This window comes from Pseudochaenichthys georgianus, chromosome 18 (assembly GCF_902827115.2).
Source record: "Pseudochaenichthys georgianus chromosome 18, fPseGeo1.2, whole genome shotgun sequence".
Taxonomy (NCBI): Eukaryota; Metazoa; Chordata; class Actinopteri; order Perciformes; family Channichthyidae; genus Pseudochaenichthys; species Pseudochaenichthys georgianus.
Genome location: NC_047520.1, coordinates 8,488,769 through 8,514,238, shown reverse-complemented (window position 1 = coordinate 8,514,238; position 25,470 = coordinate 8,488,769). Strand labels below are relative to the sequence as shown.

Sequence of the window (25,470 nt, the reverse complement as noted above, 5' to 3'; positions counted from 1 at the left end):
TTGGCAGGCAAACAATGAGTGATAAGGGGAGTCGCAGGACTCGGAACTTCAATGAGCAAAACAGCATATTAACACACACTCACCATCTAACCTCAATCAGTTCCTTATAAGGCACTTAACCAAGCTGCAGGTTGAACTAATGTCATAGGCCAGCTAGAAACACAAAGCCTGACCTGAAAAAACAGAGCTAGTCGGGGGAATTGACGGCCCTTAGGTGCGTTTCTATCCAATGATTTAACCTTAGCTGAGGGGTGAACCACGTTGCGAGACGATAACAGGTCAAGCCAAGTCTATTTTATTTGTATAGCCAAATATGACAAATTTGCCTCAGGGGTCAAAGCCATCTTCCTTTTTAGTCCCTGGCTTCAAAAAACCTAAAATGTTGTGTATTGTAAGTGTTGGCTTGCTCAAAACAACGTATTTTAGTGGAACGTGCAGGATGCAAGGAAAATCGTCATGGTTTCCGTTATCTCTCTGACTGGGATTTTAGGTTTTGTCTGGCAGGCTATCGTTAAAAAACTTGGCTCTGTCGAAACTGCTTTATGGTTCCCCCTCTGATCTCATTAAGCTAAGGTTAAGCTAAAGTGGTCCCACTCTGTAATGTTGAGCAATCAGTTACATTATTGACAGAAAAACAAAGAGTTGTCAGTGTACATGTATGTGATGATGTAACAACAGTGTGTAAACACATTTTCCTAAATTTCAAAGTAGATACGATATTCATTCTGCTTAATTATGACGGAATTAATGATGACACAAAAAGTTATAAATAAGGACCGCTGCCACATCCCCCATCCTGTTTCTTCTCAGAATAAATCAATGTAAGTGAGGATATTATAAATACAAACCAAAGACATTAACATAGTTATAAAAAAAACATGCAATGACCTTTCCTCTCTCGCCTGCTCAGTGAAACGAGGGCGAGATTCCTGAAGGGACCGCAAGCTATGGCAAGGACCAGGGGAGTTTTCCCGGTGGGCCGGTACCGAAGTGGGCCGGTCAGACAATTCACTAGCACCCTCCGTTGACTATTGACTAGCGGTACCGAGTTGGGCAGGTCGGCCGGTTGAGTTTCCCGGGCTGATTTTTAGTCCCAGTCCGCCCCTGGCAAGGGCTGTGTGTTCACAATTAGCTCTATGCTAGCAATTAGCATAGCTATGCTCCAGAATGAAGCAAACATTCACCTGTAAAAGGGCAGTACGGACATGGCAAAGCAGTGGATGAGCACATGTTAGGACTGTGGAGTGTTAAACACACTTCATTTAAAAGATATCTATCGTCTACAAACCTCTCACTCGTGGCATTTGAAAAGTTGCCTTCTTCACAAGGCAAACATCTTCTGTCAAAGTGTCCAAAATAAAAAAAATATACAAGATTTTGAGTTCAAAAATAAATCTGTACTTATTTAGTTTTCCTTCATTCGTTCCATGATCTTTAAAGTTACGTGGTGCTTATGAACACACTGTCAAGTTGCATTCAGGTCCGTGAGTTGTTTGGTGATAAGATAAGAGATAAGATAGTACTTAATTGATCCCAATTTGGGACATTTTTGTGAGGCGTCCTGTCACTCGTACTCCTCCCCGGCCGTCGCAGCCTCTAGAGCAGCTAGAGCCTCTGCCACCATTGAGTCCATGACGCTATGCACCTCCCCTTCCTCCTCGTCCTCGCTCTTCATCACCGAGATCCCGCTCTCCACCGTTGAAACGTCCAGACCCTTGGGCAGTCGGAGCCCGTCCCTGGTGTCGGCAGAGGACAGGCTGGTGGTGCTGGTCTGGAGGTCCACCGACAGGACGCTCCCTTCGTCCCCCGTGTCAAACAGGTACTCCGGAGTCCCTCCCACTCCCTCGTCTATCTCGTCTGCTGACAGGCTCTCGCTGCCAATCACACACTCCGTTACGCCGTTGTCCCACCTGCTCTTCGTCACATGGCGTTCCTGCTCGGAGAAGCTCCTCTGGTTCTCCTGTCTGTTGGGGTAAACGGGGACTTGGCTCGGGCCTCTTTCCTGCATCACCCACCTGGGTCCCAGAGCTTCTGGCTGGATGATGTACAGACCTCCATCTGTCGCCTGCCTGTGGGGCTCGTTGGGTTGTGAGTGCAGCCTGTGGTTGACGTGGTTGTTGTCTACCTCCAGTTTCAGCGTGCTGTCGTTGGACTTGCTGTAGCCCAGGTTGTTGAAGCCCTGCTTCTGCTTCTGCAGCGGGTCGCAGCGGGGGAGTTGGTGTGGCTGGTAGAGCGAGTTGTTGGCAGAGTCCGTCTTCCTCACATCCACCGCCACCGAGGGGTCGTACATGTAGCTGGGAGAGACAGACAGAAAAAAGTACTTTCAAAACCTTTCAAAAGGGTTAGAGTAGGTGGCCACCACTGGTTCTGAAAAGTGGAGACAATGGGGTAGTGCCTAAAGTATTTTTTTACTAATGGCCAGCAGGGGGCGACATCACTGGTTCCAAAAATATATCAGTTTGTATAGAAGACTATGAGAAAATCACCCAACTTCCTAAATTATTTACTGTAAATAAATGAAAGTAAAAGGTCGTCTAACAGTTTTAGAAAACAACTGTTGGATAAAACAAATGGCAGCTGATTATGCGTAAAGTCAAGTAAATAAAACCAAAAAAAGCTAATAAATGGAAATTAATTCACACTTTGTTTTCTAAAAATAATGAGCACTTATTATGCGAAGAGGGCATTTCATAACAATGTTTTCATTCTCAATCAGATTAATACAAAGCAAACAAGGAAGTGCTTCAACCCCTATCTGATGGAGAGCTTTCCTACAAGGGTATACAGTATAAACACAAGATCTCACACAGCTCCACAGGTATTAGAGTGTTGGCAGGTGGGCTTTAGTTTGTTGACAGAGTAACAGGCTGTCAGACATTACCTGCTGCGAGAGCCTCATGTTTTGTCATTTCATTTGTTTTGAGTCGTAACCCCGGCAGAGCTGCCTCCATCTCACACCTCTCCAGGAGCCTCGCTCTAACCGCCTCCTCGTCTCTCTTTCAGCGGCACTTTATTCTAGTTGCAGCTCGCCGTCTACCTCCCTTTGCACTTCACTTGTCCTTGATCTGAGCGCCTTCACTCGAGTTTCTCCATCTATCGCCTCCTCTTTCTGTCTCTCAAGATGTCCTTTTCTTTTGGACTCACTGTATTTTTTTTAAAATCTCAACACCTCTTTTTTGACTTCACACTATTCTTAACATTTCACATATATAAAATGACTCAACAGCTTTTTTTTCACCCCTGGTAAACACATTTCCCTCGCTCCTGGGCAGCGCCGCCGCTGAGCCAAGGTGAAATGTGAGGCTCAAGCCACACAAACAGACACACATGAAAGGTCTAATACAAAAATAAGACCAATGAATCTGGACATAAGCGGCCAGGAGGAAGACCTTTCTTTCTCCAAGCTATTGTCTGGAAGCAGACTTTCTGCTACAGTTTTTGTTACGTGGTGGAGACAAAAGCCTCGAAATGCTTGGGAAGGTTGAATACATTTGGAATATTAGTGTGGCAGTAGTTCTCAGACCTAAAAATAATCATTTTGAGGACCACAAGTCACTCGGAGAAATGCAGCTGCTCTGTTCAAATGTGCATATAAGTAGATGCATTTGGTTCTTGGGAGTTCCTCCTTCCTCTCTCCATCGGGGTTCCCTCTCTGTGGTGTGTTGCTTATGTTAAAGAGTTCTTTTTATAGGATGCACCTCCATGTTATTTGCATATGTTTTAACTGCGAAAGCTCGGCAGGCAAGTTGCCGTTTACTGCATTAGGTCAAATTGGGATTATGTTATAGGGTAAGATTCCTTTGAGCGAATACAACGATAAGCCATCCCTGCAGTATGTGAGCACAATGCCAACTCACTTCTAGCATTAGATTTAAGCTGATTATAATGGTTTGAAATATAATGCAGTCAGTGGTACAAGTTGATTTTATGCCACAAAAACTTTAGCCTACGATGAACATCTTTGTCTCGAGTACATTTTCATATTAAAGGGAGGCATAACTTGCAAGCTTTGTTGCTAGTAATGTTCAAAAAACACATTATTCTTCTCATAGTTTCAATCTGAGTATACCTGTATTCACCCTCTGTCTGAAATGCTCTGTTTTAGCGCCCGTCTCTTTAAGCCCCCCTCCCAAAAAGCCCATACTTTGGGTTGATAGGCACATTCATTTGGGTATATAATGTCTCTTTAAGCCAGAAGCAAAGGAAACATTGGTAAAGCTACAATGACAATATAATTACTGTTACGTGCCAGGCAGGCTGTACATGTGTGGTTTTCCTTCCCTCCTGTGTTTCTCTCTTCTCCCTGTCTTCTGCACAGCTAATCAGCAGCTGATCGGTATCTGCCTGTGCACCTGAGTCTGATGGCTGATTGGATCCTCTCACCCTCAGCTGGCCTATCAGCAACCAGGGCCGACCATAAAGGAGGCACCCAGGAAGTCTTCTCTCTCTCACTCTGGGCCTGTTGCTGAGGAAGGAACACGGCTGTGTTTAGCAACTAAAGCTATTTGAATAATCTGAACTTTGTTAATGTGTGTGTTGAGAGGTGGAGGAGTTAGGTAAGTCTGGGGTACCCTGTACATTTCTCACCACCGAGCTAACTATTGTTTAGACACACTAGGTAAGCGGATTGTTGCCACCCCTGTATATTGTTTTGTCAAATTCTTTGTAGTTAGTTAGTGAGGGTTTTTGTTTGAGTTTGGTTTCAAAGGATAGTTGTAGAGGTAGGCCTGGTTTTGTTATGCTTGTTTCTTTTGTTTGGCACAATCCTTTGACTCCTCCTCCTCCTCACAAACAGAGTTTCTGTTTAATTGTATTATCTGATAGGTTACAAGGGATAAACCTTTTGTCAACCTTTACTCTGACTCTCTCATACTTATTGGTTGTACGTTATTGTCTCCAGGTCCCCTAGACCTTAGTGGGGACGTAACAAATGGGGGCTCGTCCGGGATATCTATTTTCCTGAAATAAAAACAACCAATAATTGAGAAGTCATTGTAGGTGTTGTACATTGGCTGAAAAATGGGTTTTGACTTACAGGACTTTATTGAAAGTCCAAGTGTTGATACGTTGTATTCCTGTCGCAAAGATGACATGTTATGTATTGCAGCTCACTTTAACATTACAGTAGACAAGTATAAAGTAAAAAAAGAGATGAGAGAGAAAATCCTGCAAAAACTAGAGGAGTTAAAGATTCTTGTAATCCCAAGCATGTCAACTCAGCCTAGGGCTGAGGTGTCTATTGAAGATGATAGGGAAAGAGTATTAGCTACACCTAGAGTTGACAAGTTTAGTCCTCAAGCTCCTCCTGCAACGCTTCCTAGGTTTGAGGCTTTCTCTCCGGGTAGCTTAGGTGCAAGTAGTAATGCCAAACTAAAAGTTCGTCTTGTCCGTCTTCAGATGGAGGGCCAGGAAAAGGAGCGTAGAGCGGACTATGAACACAGGCTGCAGATTCGCAAGTTAGAGATAGAAGCTGAGAAAGAAATCACGTTAAAGCGGCTTGAAGTTGATGCCCTGAGAATCTCTTCAGAGCAGACATTTGAGAGGTCAAGACCTTCACATACAGTCTCTCATACAAAGAGTTTTGATGTTAGTAAAAATATTGCGTTAGTGCCAACTTTTAGAGAGTCAGAGGTTGACTCATATTTTTGTGCTTTTGAGAGAATTGCTACCGCACTGGTCTGGCCTAAAGACATGTGGCCAATCCTACTTCAGTGCAAATTAGTAGGTAAGGCTCAGGAAGTGGTATCTTCACTTTCTTTGGAAGAAAGCTTGCAGTACGAAGTGCTTAAAGAGTCGATATTGCGTGCTTATGAGCTTGTGCCGGAGGCCTACAGACAAAAGTTCAGAAACCATAAAAAGTCTGCTACGCAGACATTTGTTGAGTTTGCGCGAGAGAAGGGCATTCTCTTTGATAAATGGTGTGCGGCTAATGAAGTGAAGGATCATTTTGAGAGTCTTCGTCAGTTACTTCTCTTGGAAGATTTTAAGAATTCTTTGCCTGAAAGGATGGTGATATTCTTAAATGAACAGAAGGTTACTTCACTGGCTAAGGCAGCTGTTTTAGCAGATGAATTTATGCTCACTCACAAGACTGTGTTTTCTTCACCCTGGCGCCCAGATAGAGTTTCAATATCACAAACCGGAAGACCTGATCTTGGCCCAACAACTTTTGAAAGGTCTAGAGGACCACCATCACCTCCACGGGGGACCCGTGAGTGTAACTACTGCCATAAAACAGGACACCTTATTTCAGGGTGTCATTTCTTAAAGCGTAAACAACAATTTTCGCAACGCTTTCAAACGCCAAAAGGCATGGGACTCATTAAAGGAGTTTCCCTATCAGACATAGAAATGTCCCAGGAAGATGATGTACCTGATCCCTGTTTCAAACCCTTTATTTCCAAGGGCTTTGTTTCTTTAACAGGGGATCCTAAAGACCAGCTGCCAGTACAGGTACTTAGGGACACAGGAGGTTCTCAGTCCATTATTAGGGAAGGCATCTTACCTTTAACCTCCAGATCATCATGTGGATCAAGTGCTGTTGTTCAAGGGGTAGGCATGACACTAGTTGCGGCTCCTTTGCACAATGTTTATATTCACTCATCTCTTGTCAAAGGATTCTTTAAAGTAGCTGTCCTCCCTGCCTTGCCCATCAAAGGTGTTGATTTCATCCTCAGTAATGACTTGGCTGGGGGCAAAGTTAAGCCAGTACCTGAGGTCATTGATTCTCCTGATCTAAGTTTAGATGCAGAGAAATCAGCTGAAGTACCTCCCGAAATCTTTCCTGCTTGTGTTGTTACAAGGGCGCAGTCAAAGAAATACGGAGAGGACTTGTCTGATTCTTTTCTTGCTACAGGGCAGTTTCTTGAAGACATGACAGTGTCGGACCGACTGCCAGAGGAGGCCCGGTCTGCTGGTGCTGGATCACCCAGTAACAGCTCAGAGCTTGTACAACTGCCTGCCACTCGGGAAGAATTCATGGCAGCCCAGTTAAGTGATGAAACACTTTCTAAATGTCTCTCTTCTGTTATCAGTCAGGAAGAGGCCAAGTCAAAGAAGATGGCCTACATTATGGAAGATCACCTATTAATGCGTCGCTGGATTAGTGATGCCTGTGAGGAGTCAGACTCCTTAGCAATTTATCAAGTTGTCGTGCCAACAACCTATCGTTCTCAGGTGATGTCCTTGGCTCATGATCATCCATGGTCAGGTCACATGGGGGTAACAAAAACATATCAAAGAGTTTTAAAACACTTCTTTTGGCCAGGACTTAAGTCTGATGTAGTTCTTTATTGTCGAACATGTCATGTGTGCCAAGTTGTTGGTAAACCGAATCAGGTGATTCACCCTGCTCCTCTCATTCCTATTCCGGTAATGGGAGAGCCATTTGAAAGGGTGATTGTGGATTGTGTGGGACCCTTACCTAAAACTAAAACTGGAAACCAGTTTCTCTTAACTGTCATGTGTGCTTCCACTAGGTTCCCAGAAGCCATCCCACTACGGAAAATTACTGCCCCGGTCATCACCAAGGCACTTCTGAAGTTTTTCTCCATGTTTGGTCTACCGAAGGTAGTTCAAACAGACCAAGGTACCAACTTCATGTCTAAAGTGTTTGCGCGGGTACTTGACACCTTAGGTATCAAGCATGTGACATCCAGCCCATATCATCCTGAAAGTCAGGGGGCATTAGAGAGGTTTCACCAGACTATGAAATGCATGTTAAGAAAACATTGCCATGAGTCTCATAAAGATTGGGATGACGGTGTTCCTTTAGTGTTATTTGCTGCCCGTGAAGCTGTTCAGGAGTCTCTAGGGTAGTCCTGCTGAGCTAGTGTTTGGACATGAGGTCAGAGGTCCTTTAAGGGTTCTTAAAGAGCATTTGATCATGCCTACGAAAACAGTTTGCAGTATCCCGGAGTATGTCGCCAAACTTAAGGATCGTCTAAATCGTGCTTGCTCCTTGGCTAGGGAAGCTTTGACCTCTACCCAGGGGAACATGAAGAAACGCTACGACCAGAAGGCGGTAGCACGCTTGTTTCAGCCAGGTGACAAGGTGTTGGTTCTATTGCCTGTACCTGGCTCTGCTCTGTCTACTAAATTTGCTGGTCCTTATGTTGTAGATAAGAAGCTCGGTGAAACAAACTACGTCATTCAAACACCTGACCGCAGACGTCCTACCAGAGTGTGTCATATCAACATGCTAAAGAAGTACTGCACCAGGGAAGACCAAAGTGAGTCTTCTAAAGCTCACCAGGTGGAGACAACCGTCTCTCCTATGGCTTCAGTTTCAAAGGTGAGCTCAAATGAGGATGAGGATGAGTTGGTGATGCGCAGTGCAACACCACAGGGGGCAAGACTAAGCAATACTGAGGTATTAGCTGATTTGTCCAATTACTTGTCTCATCTTCCTGATATCCAAGGAAGTGATATACAGAAATTGATATTTGACTTTGCATGTCTTTTTAATGACACTCCATCACAAACTTCTGTCCTAGCTCATGATGTGGTTTTGACCAACCCCTCGCCCATCAAACAGCGGGCGTACAGAGTTAACCCAGTTAAGAGAGAGGTTATGAAAAGGGAAGTTGAATATCTACTTAAAAACGGATTTGCAAGGCCTAGTTCCAGTCCCTGGAGTTCCCCTTGTGTGCTAGACACAAAGTCAGATGGCAGTCCCAGATTCTGCACTGACTTTCGCAAGGTTAATGCTGTCACTGTCCCCGATGCACACCCATTACCGCTCATTGATGACTGCATCGATGAAATTGGTCCTGCACAATTTGTCAGTAAACTGGACATGTTAAAGGGATACTGGCAAGTTCCTTTAACACAGCGTGCTTCTGACATCTCGGCCTTTGTGACACCTGACAGTTTCCTTCAGTATACTGTGATGCCTTTCGGTATGTGTAACGCACCTGCCACCTTTCAGAGGCTTGTAAATCTTGTATTAGGACATGTTCCAGACTGTAAGGCATATCTGGACGACATTGTTGTCTATTCTAAGGACTGGTCTAGCCACATGTCTACCTTAAGAGAAGTTTTTAAGTGCTTGTCGGCCGCATCCCTAACGCTTAACCTTGCCAAATGTGAGTTTGGAAAAGGTACCGTTCTCTACCTTGGTCAGCAGGTTGGTCGGGGGAAGATGTGCCCTGCTGATGCAAAGATCAGGGCAATTGCCTCCCTCCCAGTGCCATCCACCAGGAGGGAACTTCGCCGCTTCCTAGGAATGGCAGGGTACTATCGCCGTTTCTGCAGAAACTTCTCATCGGTGGCGGCCCCACTCACTACGTTGACCAGTCCCTCAAAGTCTTTCGTTTGGTCCGGTGAGTGTCAGCAGTCATTTGAGAGCCTAAAAGGTATTCTGTGTTGTACTCCTGTTCTTTCTGCACCAGACTTTTCGAAGCCATTCAAGCTCGAGGTCGATGCCAGTGGAGTTGGGACAGGGGCTGTTCTTCTACAAGAAGATGCACAGGCTATCGATCACCCCGTGAGCTACTTCTCCCGAAGGTTCAACAAACATCAGTTGAAGTACTCTACTATTGAGAAAGAAGCTTTAGCTCTATTGTTTGCCTTGCAGCACTTTGAGGTGTATCTTGGCTCCAGTGTAAAACCTATTAAGGTATACACTGATCACAATCCGCTGGTTTTTCTTTCAAGGATGTACAACCACAATCAACGCCTTATGCGTTGGTCGTTGATTGTCCAGAACTACAACCTTGACATAAGCCATAAAAAGGGGTCCGATAATGTTCTTGCCGATGCACTATCTCGTGCTATGTAAATAAATGTTCATTGTAAGGGCCAAACATACTGTTTGGATTTATATGTGTGGGGGTGTTACGTGCCAGGCAGGCTGTACATGTGTGGTTTTCCTTCCCTCCTGTGTTTCTCTCTTCTCCCTGTCTTCTGCACAGCTAATCAGCAGCTGATCGGTATCTGCCTGTGCACCTGAGTCTGATGGCTGATTGGATCCTCTCACCCTCAGCTGGCCTATCAGCAACCAGGGCCGACCATAAAGGAGGCACCCAGGAAGTCTTCTCTCTCTCACTCTGGGCCTGTTGCTGAGGAAGGAACACGGCTGTGTTTAGCAACTAAAGCTATTTGAATAATCTGAACTTTGTTAATGTGTGTGTTGAGAGGTGGAGGAGTTAGGTAAGTCTGGGGTACCCTGTACATTTCTCACCACCGAGCTAACTATTGTTTAGACACACTAGGTAAGCGGATTGTTGCCACCCCTGTATATTGTTTTGTCAAATTCTTTGTAGTTAGTTAGTGAGGGTTTTTGTTTGAGTTTGGTTTCAAAGGATAGTTGTAGAGGTAGGCCTGGTTTTGTTATGCTTGTTTCTTTTGTTTGGCACAATCCTTTGACTCCTCCTCCTCCTCACAAACAGAGTTTCTGTTTAATTGTATTATCTGATAGGTTACAAGGGATAAACCTTTTGTCAACCTTTACTCTGACTCTCTCATACTTATTGGTTGTACGTTATTGTCTCCAGGTCCCCTAGACCTTAGTGGGGACGTAACAATTACTATCAAGTCAAAAGGAAATATCCAACATCAGACGAGCTCTCACAAAAAACTTTTGATACATTTGAAAATGTTTAGGGGCCTCTGCTTTAGCTTGTTTGGGGTGAGGCTTCATGCACTGCCTTTAATTATGATCAAACGTCATATTTTGTGGTAAATGTGAAGAATTCTGACCGCTAAGACTCACTGTTTTTATTGTTTTGGATCAAATATACATTAAAACTAGTTCTGGAGATTTTTCTTTTTGCCAGAGTCCTTGTAAATAAGAACATTCAAATATTTTCTTTTTCAAAATAAATGCATCAGCCTGGAATGTGTCAGCTTACAGAGACTGAGTTGTTGACCCAGTAACCTAAAAGCCCACCCTGTCCAACCCTAAACACCGCCCAGAAATGTGACACTCCAGACAATAACAGAGGTATGTGTGTGTGTCGCACGCATTCACATGTGTGTCTTTGACATGGGAAAGGAAAGAAAAAGTGAGGAGGGGGATTACGGCTGTGGTATGCGAATCCCAGTGTGTCTTTTCATTAATCTGCAATCAACATTTTTTCCTGCCCCTGTTTCTATCTCCTCGCTCACCTCAAAAAGCACCGTGATGTCAGACCCTGACAACGATGCCATGTAGGCTTTTAATGAGCAGACAGTCCTGCAAGGAAATACAGTAACCAAGGGTGATGGCTATTGGCATATTGACTCAGTTTGCACAAAGAGCCCACGTGAGGCTCAGCGCAGACATCATTTATAAATGGACCCTTCACTATCTGCATGAAACGAGACAAGAAATCATTATGTGGGGAGGGAGACATTTTAATTGTCCCTGTTCACCTGCAGATAAGGAAATCTAGTGAGAGGCTGTTAGTGAGGAGGCGGACTGGAATCTATCGTATGCTCAAGAGCTAACACGAATTAGCGCTTAAAATAAGTTGATTTATCAGAAGGACAAGTGCTTAATGCTAAAATACTTACAATGGCAATGCTAACTAGAGAATGCAATTCCTGAATACATTGCTAGTGGGAATGCTTTATGCTGAAAAGCTGACACTAAACTGCTATGCTGAAATGTAATGTGTAAGAAGAAAGTGAATTTAGATTGAAATCATACATGAACACTGGGGGCTTGAATGTGTGATGAGAGAAGAAAAGAAAGTAAAAAGGCTTGGAAAAGCAGCAGAATATTTGAACTGCAAACTTCTGAACTAACTTGATGGCGGATGATCTATCGCCATGCCAACGGCATTTGATGACACCCCATAATACGCTTAGATGCGTTGATGGCTGCATCGTTACCAAACCTGTGAAGTTTTGGGGCGTTTGGAGTATTTTCACCTAAGTTATGAGAAAGCCGTGTTTCATGGCGAGCATTGTGTTGCCATGGCAACGGCATTTGAAGAAATCTCAAAACTGTCCTGTAGATGTCTTCACGGCTGGACTGTTGGCACACATGTGAAGTTTGAGCAGTTTTTGAACATTTTCATAGGAATTATAGCGACATCATGTTTTATGGCGAGTGGTCTGTCGCCATGGCAACGGCATTTGATGACACCCCATAATACGCTTAGATGCGTTGATGGCTGCATCGTTACAAAACCTGTGAAGTTTTGGGGCGTTTGGAGTATTCTCACCTAAGTTATGAGAAAGCCGTGTTTCATGGCGAGCATTGTGTTGCCATGGCAACGACATTTGAAGAAATCTCAAAACTGTCCCGTAGATGTCTTCACGGCTGGACTGTTGGCACACTGCTATCTGGAGTCTGCTGCTCTGAGCATGTCAGTTGGAGCGATGACATCATCGTGTTCCATTACACAGGTGTTTCTAGTTGAGCTAACGAGGTCTGTAGAGATCACAGGTTTCCATTGTTCTGAATGAGAGATAAACCTCTTACATGTGAACGTTTTGTGGAAGAACCATAACAGATATCTGTGAAATTTCAAAACGTGAAGCATCTCAAGGAAGTTGAGTATCTGAAGTGTAATATTTGTGTACTTTCGGGTCAATAATGTGGCCTTTTTGGCAGTTTAACTAAAAGGTGTGCGGCTGCTACTGTGAGGAAATATCAGCCTGAAATTACAATGGGCTTTAATGGAGGCATGTTGAAAGTTTTTGTCACTTCATGCCCTCAAGAGGCATTTTGTTTAATTATTTTTCACACATTTTTTCAAGCTACGAGATGTTTTCCTACGTTTGTCATGAAAAATTATGTCTCAGCAATGTAGGGTTTGGGAATTATGGCAGTTTAAAAAAAATATATGAAGGCAAATTTCAAGATGTTCTACCCTCTAGCTGTGACATCACACACTCTAGTTAATGTTACAATCTGAAGAAAACCTCTTTAACAAGGTCTGAACAATGTTTAATATCTCTAAAAGTAAGAATCAGATTTAAAAGTTGTTTTACACGAATAATGTCAGAAAGATGTGTAACATTTTAAAGTTGGAATGAGGTTTCTGAGTGAAAGTATGAATAAACAGTTAGCAGTTGAAGTCGCATGAAGATTTGTTGAAGTCTGAAGAATTTCTCCATTGACTTCAATGGTTAAAAATGTGATGTATTATGGGATGTATCTCTGGAATTATGAAAGTTATGAATGAGAAAAGTAATAGCCATCGATTCCCGACCGAGCTGAACGTTTTGATGTTTGAACGGAGTTTCTGCGATGTTCAATGCGGGAGAAGAAGCGCGGCAAAATAAGTCGGCGGAATAATAATAAACTTTTCGTGCGTAGAATAACAGTTAGTAAATAAGCGGTTATCATGTTTCCCATTGTAGTTTAGCACATTAGCTTGCTAGCAAGCATTTAGTAGAGCTCAATCTAATGGGAGTAAAAACCTGCCGAAGGCACTAGATTCAAACAAAGGCAAAAAACAACACCCACATAAAATATTGAAAAACAACACAGACAAAGGCTAAAGAGTTCGGAAGCTTTGGAAAATGTATGTTGTTCATGTAAACCTGTATTCAATTGTGAAGTGTAAAACTGATCACTGTTCCCCGATACTTTTTTTTGTTTGTTCCCGTTTTCTTATCTGAATCGAGGCTCCGGGGATAGAGCGTGATGGAGGTCATTTGTCACAAAAAAAAAATGGGGACATTTACAACAAAAAAGATGGACATTTAAAGTGTCAGTTCAAATAACAAAAGGGCATGTTACTTACTAAGAAAATCAATGAAACATGTTCACTGTAAGGTCTGTAAAATATTTAAATGGAGATACAGTGTTTTTGGATCCCTTGTTATACTTTATTTATACTTCTTAAATCTAGTGAGTACCACAACTGAAAGACCTCCATGTCTTGGGGTGAACATCAAACATGAAACAAAAACTGGCTAGATGTCACTAGAGGAAAGTTAAAGAAATGGAGTTTGAATGAACCAATCATATATCAGTTAAATTAAGTGATTGTAAGATGGTGTCCTGTCAGTTTCTCTTAAAAGGATCCCAAAACCAAACAGAGGTAATTACTCACCTCTTTATCATCCTGCAGCATTGGCACCCCATTTGGCCAGCTGTGTAGTGGAGCTGTGGAGGGACATACACAAAGACATCAGGCAATCTGAAGCAGCACAACTTCTGTAATATATATTTTAAACCAGGTGACATTTGCCATCAATGTCCAAGCTATAGAGGCTACATTCATTCTTCAGCCACAGGAACTACAGCACACACTTGACAGATTGCGAGATGCTATTGATCGGACGGTTCACCACCTCTGACATGTGAGCAGTTTTTAAATGAGCGCCCTCTCGAGGAATTCGTCTCATCACTCAAGTTTTTGCTTTGCCCTTGGTCCCGACGGTGTTTGGACACAAGGATGAAAACTGTGTCTGCCTGAAGCACCAATAAAGATGTTATTGCCATCCATCACTGTGGTGTGGCACTGTGTGTTGTGGAGTGTGTGTCTACGAGTGACCTTTTCTCTCCTGGTGGTGTGTTTCCCTAGGCTTTGGCATTTCATTGCCAGGGTAAATAATTAATCACTGAGTCTTGAATCGGTTTGTCTGAGAGTGAAGCAGATAGAGGACACAGTATCTCTTTGTGGAAGAAAGGAAAGATGTCTGCCCACGAGACATTTCTATTCTTAACCCCAACTTTCTGACCCTGCAGGTCCGTCCTTTACCTTTGGTCCAACAGTGGGATGAGTTCAATAACTTTCGGGTGCTGCTTCATTTAATTACGAATACTATCAAAGCACATATGAACAACAATATTTATTTAAAAGGATAAGTCTGTCTTGTACGTTGACAAAGAATAGCGCATGGAGGGGCATTGGTGTTGAACATATCAACATAGCAACACAGGCAGTACTTGTTGGCGATTCATTGTTGTTTTTTCATGGGATTTGTTAAAAAGTGCGAAGAAGAAGAATGTGCCATAGCTTCTGTGATTAAGATGCAGTAAGCCCAGGCAACTATGATGCAATAGGCTTTAGTTATGTGGAGGAACTTCATTCAACATGTAAGCATTAAAAAAGAAAATCTAAAGAGGGCCTGTTCACTAACCCTAACCCTACCCGAGTCAGCGTTTTAGCGCTTTGGGTTTTCTCAAGCTTTTGGTTTAAAATGTCTTTGGACAAAGAAGCTAACGAGATGTTCACGTATTGTTCTATGACTTAAAATATGTGAGTAAATTCCCCACTGGTGAATGTCCAAAGTTTTTCCATGTCCTAAAAGAGAGGTGGCTTAAAAGTGACTAAATACGATTACTTAACGTCATCAAGCCACACACGAATCCGCCTTTAGCATAAAGTGATAGTCAAGTACTGAGTTTATAGCCTGATGTTAGCTTTTCAGTTCTGCCCATTACATTCAGGCTTCAGCAATTATACATGGTGTCAACATGTGGAGATTATCCCTCTGAGCAGATGTGTGTTTTTCACAATATTCCAAAAACATGGAAAAATCCCATTGCTTTTGTGTTGAGGCAGCCATTGCGATGCTAACTTCCAGGTTGGCCGACAACAACTCGTAACCACCGCGCCACTCTTTGTGAGGTCACATTGAGTGAACATGAAAGACTGTGTTGTTTGTTCACAAAGCAGCAAAGCATGACTTAGGTTTCCCGAGGCGTCTCATCACCCCTGTACAGGTTTGCTTCTACGCACCTCAACATAAAAAAGAGCCAAACAAAGTCAGCTCAAACACAGAACACATCTCAATATACACTCCTCTTGTCTTTGAGCGGCCTCTATTCTCTCCTTGTCCTTCGTAAAAACTGGGTGGACTGTAACCGAGCTGAAACAATCCCCAACACACATTCAACATTTTAACCGGCACACTTTCGCCGCTACAGTTGAAGAAGCCAAGAGGGTGTAGCATGAAAAGTGCAATTTGGAGATTCAGTGGTGCTTTAAATAGAGGACCCTGTTCCACATGGCTGCACCCACCAACCAAGAGTCCCTTATCTTCCAGTAGGGGGGTAAGACAGGAGGTAATTTCCCAGCGGGCATCGGGAACTATCACACTAATGGAGTGATGCATCGGTCCCGGAAGAAGTCACTATCAGCTGACTTTTACAATTACTAGTCACATTCAAACAGGTTAATAATCGTCTGACGGGCTCCAACTCCCAATCCGCTCATGCTGATTTCCCCCTCCACCAGATGTCCTCTTCCTGTTGTTTGTTGTGCGATGGTTGTTGCGTTGTTGTGCATTATGTACATCTCATATCTCGGTGATATGTGTCTGCCTCTATCCGCTGTCTTTACCCTTAGGGATGTTTTAAAGTGCTTGCGGGCTGCCTCGATGCGTTCGGGGAACTTCATCACAAATCCGACCACATATCTGTTTGTTGAAATGAATGGCCCGAAACCCTTTGACATGACAATCTCTGACTTCCTTGTTGTGAATTAATTATGAGCTTGAATAAACGTAGCTCCTTTCCTGGCACCATGTTTTCACTACAGATAAAAACACGGTGACAGTACATGGATTATTAAATGTTGTGACAGCGTTAAGTTATTAAGTTAAGCGTTAAGTTATTAAGCAATAACTTCAAGTTAAATGATGCACATTTCTCTGAAGAAAATACGGTTACATGAAGGGTAAACTAAAACAGTTTAATTAGAATTGCATTAATAAACTATTGTCCAAGTTTCACGCAGATAAAAGCTGCCACTAAAAGGATTGGAGACAGCTGACTACATTTATATCTTTTAGCCTGTAGCTACGGAGCCAGAACATTTTACAGTACAAATAAAACAAACGGTAGCACTAAGATATGCTTGTATAATACATACATTTCTTGAAAACATTTCAACCCGCAGTATAAGTGAATGATGAATAGTCCGTTTTTTTGTATTTGCGATAGTATGTGACCACTAGGTCCCTTCAAAGATATAGTATTAGAAACAGGAGGCAAAGACAAATATTTAGCCCTGCAGTCTATCTCATGACTTTGCCTCTCATGTGTCAAATAATGCGAACATAACAAGCTTGGGCATAATGAAGCACTTGTGGCAGGGATGTGACGTAAAACACACTTCTTCTTCATCTTACATAAGGCTGCGTGTTTACTCAGCTCTTGGTTGTTGGAGTTGTATTATTACTGACTAAAACAGGTGCAATTAAACGTTTTAAATCAGGGGGGTCCGAAATGTTTTAACCGAGGGCCACATACAGAAAAATACACGAAGGGCTGGGCCACTCACTAGAGAAATATTGCCTCATAAGTTAAGTTATAAGTTGGAAAAGTCAATACAATTATTCTTGATTATTTCAACGTTGTTATGTACATTTGTTAATGGCTTTTTTTTCTTATCAACTGCTACTCAACTGGCTTTAGATAAGCCAGTCCTTTGTTAGTATATACAGTAAGTGCTTTGTTAATAGTTCTATCGCTCGAAGTGGAGTCGAAAGAGATTGATTTTCAGTCTGCGCCGGAAGGTGTGTAGGCTTTCTGCTGTCCTGATGTCAATGGCGAGCTCATTCCACCATTTTGGAGCCAGGATAGCAAACCCACGTGTTTTTGCTGATGGGAACTTAACACATGAATACTACTGTGTAATATATTTGAACATATATATTTAAGAAGTAAGACAAGCAGAAGTTTATTACACTTAAGTCATTATACTTTTTTTATTTGCCGAGTGAGGGCCGATTCAAAATGGTCCGCGGGCCGCATTTGGCCCCCGGGATGTAGTTTGGACACCCCTGTTTTAAATGTAAAGTCTATGTTTCTTTTTCTTACATAACGAGGACACACCATCCCACAGGCCGACTGATGGTTGGCTGCCTGGGTCGGAGAAAGCTGGTTTGCATCCTCATGGAGTTGGGTTGCCAATTTGCAAGGCAAAAACTCTCAGTGTGGCCTGGGTGCTGCCCATGTGACTGCAGAGCTACCTCGGGATGAGCATCCTGCTGCTGGTCAGTAGGAAGAGCTCAAAGTCAGAGAGGAGGTGCTCCTCAGGGCAGAGATTCAGTCACACTGCCATCTTAGCTTGTTACATCACAAATAACTAAGTGACATTAGCGTCAAACGTCGAAGACAACTCCCAAGATCTCTGCTTGAAGACAAACATGAATACAAGGCGGGCTGACTTATGCTCTGGCTCCACTGTGTCTACTCGCAGCTGTCATCTTAGCCCCACTGTGTTTGCAGAGTAAATAACTTTAAATACACAGCGAGAAGTGGGAAAACCAGTGTGGCATGTTAAAGATTAAGACCACACAGCGAGAAGTAAGGAAACCAGTGCGGTATTAAAGAGTTCCCCATGGTCCTAAAAGTTAGATTCTTTAGACCGAAGCTGATTCAATGCAAGGGCTTCTGCCAAACTTGAAGCGTAATAAGTTCATGAAAAGATGATGAGAGATGACGTCTTTAAAAAGTGCTTGCGTTGCCCATCAAAATGTTGACACATAAGACAGAAAAGAGCAGCACATTCTAACAATTTAGCGGGTGGAAAAGGGAAATCTTAGATATTAGAGTTTAAAAAGTGACATTACATTTGATTCTAGCTAACAACCAGCCCAAACGCAACGCACAACCTGATACTTTGTTGTGTAGCTGAAGTGTTTTAACTTAAGTAATGCACTATTTCAGTATTTTATCATGTTATGCCTTTACTTTATTTAACTCCAAGTATCCAGAACACCTCTTTTTATTTGTATGTTTGTCATCCATCACAACTTAGATAAATATATGTAATAATTTTAAAACAGTAGATTGTAGATCATAAAGTAATGGCAAAGCTTGATCAGGAAGGCAGGATGTGAGTTGGAGCAAAGCCATGTACACCTCACAGTATCCAGCAGGCTTCACAGTAACAGCAGCATCGGACTCAGATTCACAGCAGCATATCCAAATGACCAATCATGTTGTTTCCCTGGAGACTTCCCAAAGTCATAATGAGATCAGGAATTCAATCTGAGCATCAAATGGCTATCATTCAGTCACATATTGGGCATTGTTGGCCAGCTAAAACAGGGCTTTATCTTCTCCCTGTGCTATTCAATATCTTATATATTGCTCTTCTTTTATGATAGGGAGCACTGGAGGACGATTACTGCAGGGGGGAGATATTTCAGCGCTGGCAGCCTGGCCCAGCTCCCGTTCCTTCACTTTCTGAGTTCTCTCCGGGGGAAATTGAAACATTTCATCTTGGAGAAACAGGTGCAATAAAACTGAGATTGCTGTAGAGTGTCCCCTAAAAGTGGACTGGATTGAAATCCAGGGGATAACGCTGGACCTGGCAGTCAGAGCCAATATTGAACGATTGCTGCGGGTGGAGAAATCCCTCAGGAAAGATAATAAGGCTTAACATAATTCTTCCTCTGGAAAGAGTCCAGCTGAAATGTATTTGACCTGTTAAGAGTTTAGTTTAAAAACAGTTACTATGCGGGGAAGGAGTGGTTCTTTTCACACTAATTGAAGGGTTTCATTACCAGAGAGGATTATACTGTGAGCTTCAGAGGTGCTAGAAGGCAGATCTTTTTTTAACCTTTGGACAAGAGAAGTAAACCCTGGCGGTAGCTTCATATTTCATGGTTAGTACACAGAGATGCGATTGGTGTGTTCTCATATAACTCCTTGCAAGGAAGCATACTGATGTCAAACATGTTTCTGCCAATGGTTTCACAATATATACGAGTGTTGAAAATGTAGCATCGCTCAAAGGCAGTCAAAAAGAAGATAGCAAGAGTGTAAACATGTAAACAAGAGGATATGTTTTGTGAGGAAACACAGGGCACCTTCAACCCCACGCTATATGTACATTTGAGTATTGAGATGACCTCTATGGCTCTATACGGTTCTCAACATGGCGATGGCTGAGCTGGCTAACGATGCTAACACTGCTAAAGCTAACGGTGATAACCTGTTGGGTAACTGGATGGGGAGGGAGCGCTATGCTTCTGTCACAATGCCGTTGGGCACTATCAACGATTAATCGACGTATGTGCACAGAGCATTGCCAGTGATTGGCTCGCCATACACAGGGACTCGTTGTCGGAGCATCTATGTAAAAAAAAATGACGTTTGGATTACATCGAGAGATCGGACATCTGACACCATTCCCTCCATAGCAAATGTGTTGTTTCCTGGTGTATTTCTGCTTTAAATGGTGAATAATAAGGATGAAAATACAAATAAATAGGTGTACTGATTTGATCTTCGTTCTCTCCTCAAAACTAAAAAAACACTCTCTCGTCATCCTCCAGCATATCTCATGACGATTGTTTTTGTCTTGCCCTTGGACGACTGAAATCTATCCACATCCTTTTTCCTGTCTAACGAGGGTTTGAGTTGCGGGTCTAAACACGGCACATACCAAGAATATGAAACTACACGCAGGTGGACGAGGATTTAGAGAGCCTGGATAACTTTAGAGGCCTCCTAATAGATCTTACAAATCCCTTTTTCGCTTATCTTCGGACAGTAATTGAATGCTCATTCGGAGAGTTGTTGCCCTGAGGTGTAGATATGAATATTTCTCTCGAGGGTCTCTGGTGAACTTTACAACAAAGGAGTCGAGTCTTTCAATACAAAGACCCCGCTGTTGCTACATAACTCGGTCCCCTGATGGAACTGTAATGTAAGCTGAGTGCTACCTTTATAAAGCATCATTTATATCTTGACACCTTCTGGTCAGAGTGTTTGTCGGTGTTGTGTGTGTGTGTGTGACGGTACAGTGAGAAGAGAGATCATGTTAACGTGGGAAGGGTTTGTTGATGGAAAAGTGGGCGAACTGGTCTGACATCCATATGACGGTCTGTTGTTGTTTTGGAGCTTCCTTGTAAATTCTTTTTTATTTTGTGGTGAATCCTACAAATTGAAAACAAGGTCCCCTTTCTCTAATCCGATCTAAAAAGCTGCAAAGATGAACTGTTTAGCCTTGAAGCAAGAATTGAAGCATATCTAATTTAATATCACTCCAAACTGAATATCTTTGGTACAAAACATCACTTTATAGATATTATTTTGGGCTCTGGACCCACACAATTGAGTTTACCTGAACACATCCTTTGAGGGAAGACAAGATTGAGAAGCCGCTTGTCTACATAGCCGCCTTGCGTTTTCCCAAAACAAAAAAGCATGATGGGTCTCAGGATGACATGCACTGTAGCCTTTGACTGACATAAGAGCAGATGTTATCACTGGAAGTTGCTCAGAAAGATATGCGGAGGTATCACAATATCTCAACATTCCATTTACGGCGATACATAATGATATGGAAATATTGGCGAGCCCCAACAGATGGTATAAAGTTGCATCCCTTATTTCGCACTTTGAAAAGCAAAAGGTACAGTAATCCAGTCTTTCTTATTGTCATATAAAATCATCCTGGTGCTAATTTAAACCTGATCTAAAATCCATTCCATTTAATTCAGCTGAAACGGGCTATTATCCCATATCACAAATAAAGAAGAAGCACTTATTGGCAGGATTTCCTTGTCGCTGCCGGTGTTACCTCTGCTGAGAGAAAACTGCAGCATTCGATAAGCTGGTCAATGTAGCCTCTTATCAGCTCTGAGGCTTTTCAAATCAGCCTGCAATGTCAATACACCGTTCTAAAGTCTGAGCAATGACAAGAAAAAGTGGCGCTGTCTCACCCGCTGCTTTATCCAGCTTTTAATAACCTGCATATACAGTAAATGAGATAACCTCCCACACCTGATAATGCTTCGCATAAAAGAGTGATGTCAGAGTGATGTTATTGTGTAACCTCACAATGAAACACTTATAAATATCTGTCAAATCATAATTCATTTTCAATTGATTTGGATGCGACGGGCTCACCTTTAACTGTCTTATATGAATACGCCTGGTGCGATCAGGCAAGTGTATCCATGGTGAGTTGTCATGGCGACAATTTATATTAATTTAACACTCGTAATGGGTCAATTTAGATATGGATTTTCCGCCTCCACAAGCAACTTACTCTACTCAAAGTAGTCCATGTACATTTTGGGAGGTCAAGCTCCAAACTTCTTTTTATTTGGCCTTGAGCTGCAGTCCGATGAAAAAAAGCCCCGTCTCCTCTCTATTACCCAGCAGCCCTCACTTATCAATCCCCCCCCCCTCCTCTCACACTGCAAACAGACCTGCTGCTGTTTTCCCCCCGTGGATCCTCCTGAGCCAGGAGCTCTTGATTATACTTTAAGCGAGTAAACAAACCTCGCTTTTATTTCATATAGAGCCAGTGATGCAGCTGTAAATAAAACAGGGGCTAAACAACATTTGTAAGTGGGTCTAACCATTCAAACAACTATAATGTACACATTTATTTTTTGTTAGTTTTTATGGAGATATATTTGCATACATTATCCAGGTTACAGTAAGTGTGAATATACAAGTCAAAATCAGGCTGTTTAGTTGAATAGTGTGTTTTCTGATATTGTATAACATAGACTTAGACATACTTTATTGTCATTTCAACAAGACACAGGGTGTACTATTAAAACAAAATGTCGTTGTACTGGCTTACAGGAACAGGACAATATAAAAACTAAGCAAAATAATCAATGTAATTCCTCATTAATCATGAAATAAAAGTATCTATTAGTAGCAGCTTCAGATAGAAACACATGCAGAGGAAGAGGGTACTTCTGACTGTCATGATTTTCTGTCTCCTGTTTGATTTTGAAATGCCATGTCTTGTTTTACTTCCTGTGTTTTCCTGCCTGATTGTGTTCACCTGCTGCCCCTGTTACCCCCTCTCCAGCTGAGTCTTTTGTTCTTTGTCAGTACGTAGATGTTCCTGTGGGTTCTCCCTGTGTTCCTGATCCGCATCATCTTTGTACTGCTTTTAGGCCCAACTCCCTGTCAAATCCTGACAGTAACACAAGACAACAAGACTGCCCGAAAATATATATATTAATAGGCTTCTTTTTTATGAAGTCTGTTTAGGAGTGGCAGTACACTCCCTTATCCGTTACATATTATAAAATGTTCTTGGAAATTAATTACACAATCTTTATCCGTGCAACAACAGCATTGAGATCTTTTCTCCTGTTTACATCCTGTTTCAGGTCGAGTCATCCATCCTGCTGCAAGGCAAACTAGCTCTTGGGCAAATAATATTTGCATACGCTTTTAATGGCTTGTTTTGTCTAATAGGCTGCCACATGGGTGGAGTCTGCCTCTAAAGCCAGGAAAATGTGTTTTCCAAACCGCAGCTGAGCACATTGTGTAAATCAATTGTCAGGATGTTGTAAATCTAAACTGACTTGAGGTGAAAAAAACTGACCAGAAAACCATCACGGAATTTAAAGAGACATTTGATATAAGAGACATTTGATATATGAGAGCTGCTAGTTGACGGCGGTTAACATCAGTGTTAGATAAACGGCAGACAGGACAGGTTTGCGCTCAAGCATCAAGTTTGTGTGCCTTTTTAAACGACCCAGGGTTCAGCGGGGCTACGTGTTAGATGTGCAAACATAGCCCAAGGCCGTGTACAGGAGCTCTTGTTAACTAATTCAAGACCATTCCTCGGCCTCTCCACTCCATCCTAACAAAGGACAAATGCCCCCATACCAGCCCTCCATTCACTCATTAACTTCACCTGCCTGCAGTGAATGTGTTCAGGCCTGGATGGAATTTATCAGCGTCTGTATGTCACTTTAACAACATTGTAGGGACATATTGAAACTTTTATATATTTTGTTTTTACACAGACACACACATTTATATTCTACTACAGCTGGTATGATTAGAGAACAGAAACTGATTGGCTAACATTTGCTTGCACCAGCTTTAGACATGTTTTACAGAGATTAGTTAAAAGGCCCAAAATGATGTCTTTAAATATTTAGTTTTGTCTGTCCAAACCACAAAGATGTTCAGTTTAAGACGATATAAAACAGAGAAAATTATACTGCAAAAGCATATATTAGAGAGGCTATGTAAAATACGTTATTTATGATTTTTCTGTCGATGAACAGTTAGTCTTCTAATCATTTCAGCTATGATTTAATATATATTACGGCTACTGAAATATATTTTGGCTTTTGAAATGTTCGTATAATAAGATGTTTTGATAAAGAAATGAATCAATAATGCAAAATATCCTAAGTTAGATATAAAAACAAACACATGATGGGCCTTTTACAGCCTGAGCACTATCTGAAGGCCAACACAATATTTTTGAAATATATAGTATTTGTCTACTATAATTGTTTTACAAATAGGGACAATAAAGATTAAAATGTATAAAAGGATAAATGATAAAATACAAATATGAAAACACGACTTATTTGCTTTCTTTTAGTTACACTCATGCCTACTGACAGTTCATAAACTTATTGATAACTTATATGAATGTATGTTTTAATTTATAGCGTGTGCTAACAGCCATATGCCATTAAGTGCAACAGGTGTGCACTCACATCTCCAAAGTGTGTCAAAAACTACATTTTGCGTATGGGCTATCTAAAAACAAAAGCTTAAAAGGGGTCTTATCATACTTTTTAATCTTTATTTACCATTTAATACAGCCTTATAACAACCTTATTATCTATAGCAAGGTGACGTTATTGTATTTCTTTGTTTTTCAAAGCGACTCGGCATATGGCTGACATCACCACTCAGGGCTCACCTGTCGCTGTGAGGAACCGTCGAAGCTGAGCTCACCACGATTTAACAACGCTTCAACAACACTTTTCACACTCTTTAAAGTTAATTCAGAACATTATTTTTGATGTGAGAAAGCCTTAAAGGATAGACAATGTTTCGACCTACCTGTTGCGCTAAGCGAAGGAGTGGCACTTTGCTCTAGGTATCACAAAAGCACGGATAACTTCAGTTGTCATCTAAGTCTTCTCGTTCGGTCTTAGTATAAATCAATACACGTGTAAAAGTAAAGCTCCAATGAATTTCTTCTGGCTGGATAAGACTTCTTTCCCTGTGTTTGTGTTGTTTTGGAGAAGAGTTTACCCCCTCGGTGATCCAACAGTCCCATGTCTCCTGTCTGAATACCGTCTGATGGTTAGTTAGCCTGGGAAACTAGTCACTAGTGGACCACTGTCAAAGTAAACAAGGTGAACTACAACTGTTTCCGGTCACAACTTTCAAAAGAAAACTCCTGTACCCTGAGAAACTTTTATTATTGACTGTATCTATCAAATATATAGTTTACTGAACTATCTGCTTGGTCTTTTAACACTGTAGTATTACTATTTACTTCAGTCCAGAGTACACCTTATTCCTACGTTGTTGTTTTATTCTAATTCAAATTCTTATTGCATTTTCCATTCAGAACAAAGCAACATTGGCACTACACTGCATTAACACACCCCTCTCCCCCGTGGTCCAGGCATTGACATTAAAAGACATGGCATGGAAAACGTAAACTAATAATAATCACAAAATAGAAAATTAGGTATATCAGCCTTATTCCTAAATGTTAAATAAATGCTTTAAAAAAGGTAAAGTGCACAAAGAACACAATCTCAAACACAAGTAAAATAAACAAGTTTTAAAAGATATTTCCACAATAATAACCATAA

General features: G+C 41.9%; 1 protein-coding gene across 1 annotated transcript; it reads right to left on the bottom strand.

Moving 5' to 3' along the window:
- LOC117463997 (uncharacterized) lies at positions 1-24,936 on the bottom strand. The gene is made up of 3 exons (XM_034106526.2): positions 24,704-24,936; positions 13,995-14,047; positions 1-2,294 (listed from the first exon to the last, which is right to left on the bottom strand). Exons 2-3 carry the CDS (start codon positions 14,024-14,026, stop codon positions 1,565-1,567), a joined length of 762 nt encoding a protein of 253 aa, XP_033962417.1. The 5' UTR covers positions 14,027-14,047; positions 24,704-24,936; the 3' UTR covers positions 1-1,564.
- Between the last annotated feature and the right edge of the window lie 534 nt (positions 24,937-25,470).